The sequence below is a fragment of the Aspergillus homomorphus genome (genome assembly GCF_003184865.1).
Source record: "Aspergillus homomorphus CBS 101889 unplaced genomic scaffold BO97scaffold_1, whole genome shotgun sequence".
Classification (NCBI taxonomy): Eukaryota; Fungi; Ascomycota; class Eurotiomycetes; order Eurotiales; family Aspergillaceae; genus Aspergillus; species Aspergillus homomorphus.
Window position 1 is genome coordinate 675,322 of NW_020291887.1, and position 7,879 is coordinate 683,200.

Consider the following 7,879-nt stretch of genomic DNA (forward strand, 5'->3'; position numbering starts at 1 on the left):
CCAGGGTGGATGCTTCCAGGCTGCAAGGCGACGACCGGTTCACTCGGACACTTGACACGCAATATCGGAAAGCGCGGCGGCGGTGGCGGCCTCATCGTTTCGTGTTCTGCTCAATCGAATCTGTCTCATGATGCCGACTAACTCGAGGTCGCAACCCGGAGTTGCAGTCACCAAGTCGACCTGAATGGAGTCTTGTGATACGACAACCCTAATTTCTTATACTTTCTCGAATCGTCTACTAGAAGCATCACGGACCACCCATGACTTTAATTTTGGCTTGTTTTTGATTCCCCCGGATACAACGCAGGGAAGGGTCTTTCCCGACCATTCTCCTCGACAGGTGCTCCGGAGTTGTACAGACAGGAGTGGCATACGAACGGTTTATAATACACTCGATTGGATTTATGTTCTGTGTTTTGTGGCATGCCCGATGATGGTTGCGTTGTATTCTATTTCGTGTTGTGTTGTTTTCCTCTCTCCTGTTAATTGTCTTGTGGCGTTTGCATACCCCTCTGGCTAGTCATTGCCCTGAAGCTGTTCTATTTCGTCGATCTTCATGAGAGAGAGTCCGGGGCAGGATGAGGTCTTTTCTACATCTGTAACTAATGATTTTACTACCCTGATTATACCTATAGACGTGTGTGGAGGCCTGTTGGAATGCAGACCGTGGTTGAATATGACAACATCTGTGAGTAACTATTAGCATTCATTACTTTGAAAGGTCAGAAAGTCCTTAAGCTTTCGATTTGCATGTCCTACCGCTGTTGTACCTGTCCAACCATCAACATATTTCCGCATTCGATCCGATGAGGGTGGCCGTAAGCGAGGAACTTGAAAAATATTCAGCAGTGAGACCGCTGGTTTCTTACTCGGGATGCTTTGTATCTTTGACTGTGCAGTACTGTACAATTTTTTCCCATGCAGGTAAATACCTTTTCTTCCTACTCAGCATAAACGCCGACCATCCATCCCCCTTGAATCAAGTCAAGCCACCTGAAACAGAACCCGTTTTAAGCATTAGTCCCATACTGCAGATGCACACGCAAGACTGCACACAACGTCCCCCTTTCCGGGCAGCCATACAGATCCAAACTGTATGTACATAATCGACTTTTGTACCATAATTGAGGAGGATAATCCCATGAGACAACATGGGGACATCTCCCATAGCTGGACGCCGCATGCAGGGGCAGCTGAGCCCACTCCTTTCGTTTCCTTTCCTTCCCCGCGACGTTTTACAGTAGCTCTTCCCTCAAGCAAGAGCCGATCGCACCGTCCATATCAGTTTACCTCCCGTCTCGCACGCAACACTCAGAACGATTTCCATGGATGACGCCCATATCGTTAACCTTGGTCGACTCCTCGTCAGAGAGAGAGAGAAAAGAAATGTGGTGGCGGACCGAGCATCCCGAAAACCCTCAGGCATGAACAACCAACCCAGGGCTCATGGCCCTGGATATATACACTGTACAGTATTTACAAGTGTCAGGACTCGGGTCTGTGAAATTTACTACTCCATTCTTTTTGGAAGAAAGATCTACCGAATCTTGTGACTTTATTCTCTGTAGTACTAGATAGACGTCCATAAAATAAAGGTAGAAGGGATGTTCCATAGAGTCAACCGGCAATAAGAAGAGGTTTACATTGTTAGGGCTATGGCAGAGCCTGAGTGCCTTAATACGAATACTTAGGAAGCTCTATCTTGATACTCTTCTTCTCCCCTTTCCTCATTGCGGAACCTTTATGAGTACTTCGATGATATAGAATTATGGCGAAGGACGGTTAAAAAGTAGTAGAATTGAATTATATGTTTACTATTACAACAGCGAAGGGGCGTGTATAGCGACTAAACCTGATTGATTACTTCCATCTTGCATATTTAAAGTCATCTTCTAAAAATTACGGAGTAGTAAGAATATCCTAATCAATGAACGAAGAAAGGAAGTTAATATGAATCGCTCAATCTTCCCATTACGAAGAACTAAGCTTCTGATATTGAGGATTCAGTCTTTAGCAAAAGAACCGAGTAAGCTGATAGAGTGAGACTCACAAACTTCTCCCCGAATATGTCTATCAAGCCTCGGTCTCAGCCTGAGTCTCCGCCTGAGTCTCCGCCTTGGGCGCCTACCTAAATCCAAAGGTCTCGAGGAAGGCGTGCCAGCCCGTCAAGTATTCCTTGCCGCCGAACTCCTTCTTGCCGTTATACAGCCAGGGCTCGGCGGGATGGTCCTCGACCCAGAGGCGGAAGCAGCCCTGATAGAAGATGCGGGGGGCGCGGGGCTGGCCGTGCACATAGGGACTGTTTTTGTGGCTCCGCTATTATTACCATCGCAATTACACCTACTGCGCGACCTCCTTCCATTCATTGTACATGAAATTCCGCATTAGAAGAATATAGGTAGTCAACACACAGACACCGTCAGCGAATTATAACACATACTCATTTATTTTAATACAGGTGCAGCCATCATCTTACCGGGGGAGGTATCGGAAGACATGCTTCGCGATCCTTGTTCTTCTTGCTGGTCCTCCATCTTGGGAATGACTGGTGGACCTAGAAGTCGAGGGGTCGGATTCATGGAAAGAGAAGAGTAAACCTTCTGCCCTGGGGACAAAGAGAAATGCGCTGTATTTATAGATCATCTTCGGAATTACGGGACTTCTCGACTATCGGTGGGTTGAGGGGTGATACCTGGAAGTTGAGGTAAAAATCAAAACTGGAAGCAAAGTTCCAGGAGATGTTTATCCTCCCGTACAACAGGGGAAATCTCTAGGAAAAGCAAAGAGGCAATAGGACGGATCTGCCTTGTACTAAGAATTCATTTAGTAGTAGATCGGGTGTTCTCAAGCAGTGAGGGATTCGGCCTTTTTAGGGCTCTGTCCGGGCCACTGGCATGGAACGTGGGTACCTTAATGGGACTCTTCGCGATTCTCCCCTCTCCTTGCCAGTCAAATGCACCCTCAGGTAGATCGCTTCAGATCGGATCTGCAACAATAAGCAACATGTTCAGCGTTAGTAATCGGGAATCATGACAGGGATGGGACCTGCATGTAAAGATGCGGGGTGCTTATCTCTTTCTTTCTGCAGGATTCTTCTTCCCCTCCCCCACCACCACCCCACCACCAAAATGCTGACATGCCCACCGAGTAAGAGCCTCGTCCTCAACATAGTAACCATAACATCTGCCCTTATGGTAGAAACTTCATACCGGGGGTCTTCAAACTTAATCCACGGAGAGTGACTCCACCATGGCTACAAGTCTCGAAGAGAGTCTCCAGGTCTACGCGGCCGACACGAAGGTCGACCTGGCCGCCAAGCTCCAACGCAAAAACTCCTTACCAGGAAGCCTTCAGGAGCTTAAGTCGGAGATCGCGAGGCTGGACCGGGACTACCACATTTCTCACAATGAAAAGACCTGGAACAATGTGGCCCGCATCCTGAAGCCGTTCGAGGCCGCGGGGAGCATCCTCGGTGCGGCGGCGTCGCTGTCTCCGTTCGCACCGGCCTCGCTGATCCTGGGCGCCACGCTGCATCTGATGAAGACCACCCGGAGAGTCATCGAGGCCTACAACAGCCTGGGCGACTTCCTCGGCTGGATTGCCGGCGTGGTGGATCGCATGGAGGTGCATGGGCCCACCACCGAGCCCAAACTGCAGGCTATCCTCAAGCGGACGCTGGGCGCGGTCATCGAAGTGCTCGGGCTGGCGACGCGGCTCGTTGATGAGAAAAGGGGCCGCAAGCGTGCTGTGGCGAAGGAATTCATCGCCATTCTTACCGGTGAGGATCCGCAGATCCAGGGCAAGATGGCTGTCTTGCAACGGCTCGCTGAGGAGGAGGCGGCGATGTGTCTGGCTCTGATCCATCAGGGTGGCAAGCGCGTGGAGTCCAAGGTCGACAAGATCAGCGATGTCAACGATCAGGATCGGTTTAACAGCATGCTCGGCCTGAAGACTTGGACGGAGATGCAGAATTATCACGATGACCTTGTCGACAAACGTGGGAAAGGGGTCGAACCAGCGTGGGTCGCGCAGGACCCAATCGTGCAGAAATGGAAGACGCAGGGCCACGACCAGGCCCTGATCTGGGTCTATGGCGACCCCTACTGTGGTAAGTCCTTCATCGCATCAAAACTGATTAGTGAGATGCGAAAGGAGCAAAAAAGCACGGTCGCGTACTTCTATGTCAGAGGCCATGGAACGACAGGCAATCTGGCCACGGTGATGTTCAAGTGTATTGCGCTGCAGCTGGCTCAAAAAAGCCAGGCATTCCGTAAAATAGCGACGAAAGCACTAAAGGACCTTTCGTCTGTCAGGAATATGGACAAGATCTGGAAGAACTTTTTTGTACCGTTCCTGAAGCTCAAAAGAGTATGGAGGACGTTTCTAGTCATTGACGGGTTGGATGCAGCACCTCCCACCGAACAAGAGAAGATTCTGAGTCGGCTCAAGGCCCTGAAGGAAGAAAATTTCGAAGGAAAGCCTCTTTTCCGGGTGGCAGTCATCAGTCGACCGGATCTTCTTCCAATGGCGAACGACATCTGGACCACGGATGTGCGTCTGCACGTCTCCTCCGACAGGACTCAGTCGGATATCGCGCAATACCTCCGAAACAAGTACAAGGCGGGCAAGCTAACGCCATTGAATCCTGCCAGAGGGCTCACAGAAGAAGAGAGGGAGAGTCGAATTGAGAAGCTGACGAGAGAATCCCAAGGGATGTTCTTATGGGTCAGTCTGATTGTCACCCGGGCTGAAGAGGTCACCGACGTCGAAGAGAAAATCAAGACCCTCAATCACGGATGCATAGACCACGGATCATCACCCGACATCATGTGTCATATTCGAGATACGCTGGAAAAGGTGCAGCAGAGAGTGTCCGACGAGCTTAATTGGCAAGCTATTCTGCGCTGGGTCGCATGTGCCTATCGTGAGCTGACCGTGGGCGAGTTGCTGTTCCTTCGAAAGGCTGCACTTCACAGAGACCGTATCTCTAATCCAGACAATTCGTCTACAAAGTCATTACAACAGGAACTCGGAGATCTCCTCACGTTCGACTCACCGTCTGGCTCTTCCCCAAACCTGTCTCTTTCAGTCCAGTTCCAACATCGGTGCTTCAAGGACTACCTACTCCGAGATGACTCCAAACTTCTGAGTGCTTCAGATAGCACTTACCCCTTTCGCCGAAGCGACGCCCATGCGGTGGTTGCGGAAATATGTTTCCGTCGACTTCTTGAAGACGATGAGCCAGCCCAAGGCCCACAAGACATTGACATCCTTAGATACGCAGCAGACCATGTTATCGATCATGTCCGAGCTGTCGAAAAAGATATCGTACCTCGGCCAGAAAACAGATCGCTCCTTGCCACACGGCTACAAAAGCTTCTAGAAGACTCGAATGGGATTCAACGGTGGTACGATGCCATGTCCGAAGAAAAGAGGATGGATCTTCTGAGTTCGTTGCTCGATGACGACGAAGTGTACCAGCGCATCAACTATTGGCAGCCAAATACGTGCGCATCTGCGCAGGACTTATATGCCACGTTTGCCCATTTTTGCGCGGAGGGATGGCTTCAAGGTAAGGATGTAGACACTGAGTTCTGCATTCTGTTCTTGCATAGGTACAATGCCTTGGTGAGTCGGCCTCTGTTGGTGCTTAATTCTTCGCTATTAACAAAGAAATAGAATGGGAACGAGGAACAACAGACCTCGGAGACAATGCCCAACAAGATCTCAGACGTCAAAAGCATGAGCATACTCAACCTCGCCCGGGAAGCCAAATTCATCTGCGATTCAGATTGGCATGTACGCGTTGCTAGGGCACTCCGAGAGTCCAACCATCTCGAGGAAGCGGAGGATGAGTATAACCAGGCGGAAGAGAATGATGCGAACAGTTGGATCATCAAAACTGAACTCGCGCTGACACTAGCAGCAAGGGGCAACTTGAGAGAGGCAGTCGAGAAGGCTAAGGAAGCTCTGACGCGGGATCCTCCTCCCGATACCCTTTCGCAGAGCAAGATCTACCTTGATCTGAGTGTCTGGCAACTCGCGCGCGGAAGAAAGTCCGAGGCAATTGAGGCCGCTAAGAATGCCTACACCCGAGAGCCGGGCAGCCTCCTGAAGACGGCGCATTACTTTCAAACCCTGGGAAGAGCGGGGAAATATAGGTTGCTTATCGAGCTCTGTCAAGAGCTCAACCGCTCTGATTCGACACCAACCCCACTGGTACAGCTCTTGCTCGGCTGGGAAGAGGGGCACGATCTGTTCGGCGAGGCGGCCTGGAATATGAATGAGATGCCCTTTGCTCGAAAGATCCTGGAGGAGACAGTGGAGGCAGCGGAAAGGGAAGGGGACTTTGAGGGCGCAGCCTTCGAAGAAGACCAACGGGCTCTCTACTACCTGCGACACGAACAAGCGGACCGCAGGCCCCGGTTGATATGGGAGAAACTGCATAGCAGAATCCCAGATATCCAGACCAGGGAGTATATCGAGCAATTGCAATGCCGGTCCTTGTGCAACGACTACTACCGGAAAGCGGTTGAGGCGAAGTCGTCCAAAGACCAGGCTGCATGGGTCGACAAGCTTGAGGACCTGGCAAAAGTCTCTTGGAGAGCCAATACTGCAGCTGCCACCCCTGAGCACAGGGGCGACGCAGCGCTTATGCTCAGTCGCTGGCGACGATTGTATGGAAACGAAAAACAGACAGACAAGGAGAAGAGCCTCAAAGAACTCTGCCGATCTAAGGTGTGTCAGGGGGTCCGGATACTTGAAGACGACGATCCGCTCAATGACGCGGACGGCTATGTGATATTAGCAAGAGCCCTACTTTCTGCGGGGGAGGAGGAGGAGGCGTCGCAGGTGTTTGCAGCGGCGATGCTGCCCCTATTGAGGCGTTCACAGTCGCTGGGCAAAGGCGACACACGTAGCAGCAACGCACTAGAGGCAATGCAGAGGGCGCCATTGAGCCCGTTTCCCTGTCACGGCAAATATGGCTGCAAGGAGGATGACTGGCTCGCGTTGTACGTTTGTCGCGTATGTCTTGACGCAAGCTTTTGTATCTCTTGCCTGGTCAAACAGGCCAACAGCAGGGTTTGCGACAAATCGCACGATATGATCCAAGTCTATTTGAAAGGTCGCGACCTTAACAGCATGCAGAAGCCTATGGCTGCGTTTAAGGAGGGTCAACTCGAACCGGACAAGGAGTGGTTGAAGGAGTTGAAACAGCGCTGGCAGATCACGGACGATACCATCGCAGCCACCTCTCTTCCTACTCCTGAGATTGTGCGGAAAAGTCAGATCAAGCTCAAACTCTTCTACTAGGTCAAGAATTATCTGCTTTTAGTGCTATAAGGTGATGTATGGGATTGGATAAGAAGTCAAGTTGTTATAATACCTTGGGAAAGAACTGAGCTGTGTCTTTTGACTTTAACGAGCGGTGAAATTGATAGCGTTCCAGCGCATAGGTCACGTATTTTTGTCTTCTTCATTTCATAATCCACTGAAATCATGAAATCATTCCTCTTCAGCATGCTGTCACTTCAGTTGATAATTAGAGTTTATGCAAGCTTATCTTAGATCGTTCTTGACTGTCATAACAGAGGGGGGGTGTTAGACGGAAGAATCTCAAGTCTTTTGTACCAATGCTCAATCGAAAAGGCCGACATCACTAATATCGGCCATCAAGTAGGCGACCTGGACCATCTTAGCTCGGAGCAACTCTTTTAATTCGACTTTCTTCCTACCAAGCAGGAGCAAACAACAACCGAGTGCTGACAACATCCTAAACCAGGACTCATACGCGCCTTGGACAAAGCGGAGGAAGAACATTTACGCGCAACCGGCGAACCAACCACCAACAAACATGGTTCCGACCATCGAGAAGTGT

The 7,879-nt window shown here is 50.4% G+C and overlaps 1 protein-coding gene across 1 annotated transcript; it reads left to right on the forward strand.

The window, feature by feature from the left end:
- The first annotated feature begins 5,676 nt into the window (after positions 1-5,676).
- BO97DRAFT_5668 (uncharacterized protein) lies at positions 5,677-7,476 on the forward strand. Its single transcript, XM_025700913.1, has one exon. The coding sequence runs from the start codon at positions 5,713-5,715 to the stop codon at positions 7,312-7,314; it is 1,602 nt and encodes a 533-aa protein (XP_025556531.1). The 5' UTR covers positions 5,677-5,712; the 3' UTR covers positions 7,315-7,476.
- The last annotated feature ends 403 nt before the right edge of the window (positions 7,477-7,879 follow it).

Bases quoted from the DNA above. Each gene is read 5' to 3' on its own strand.
- BO97DRAFT_5668 (XM_025700913.1), top strand. From the start codon at position 5,713: ATGCCCAACAAGATCTCAGACGTCAAAAGCATGAGCATACTCAACCTC.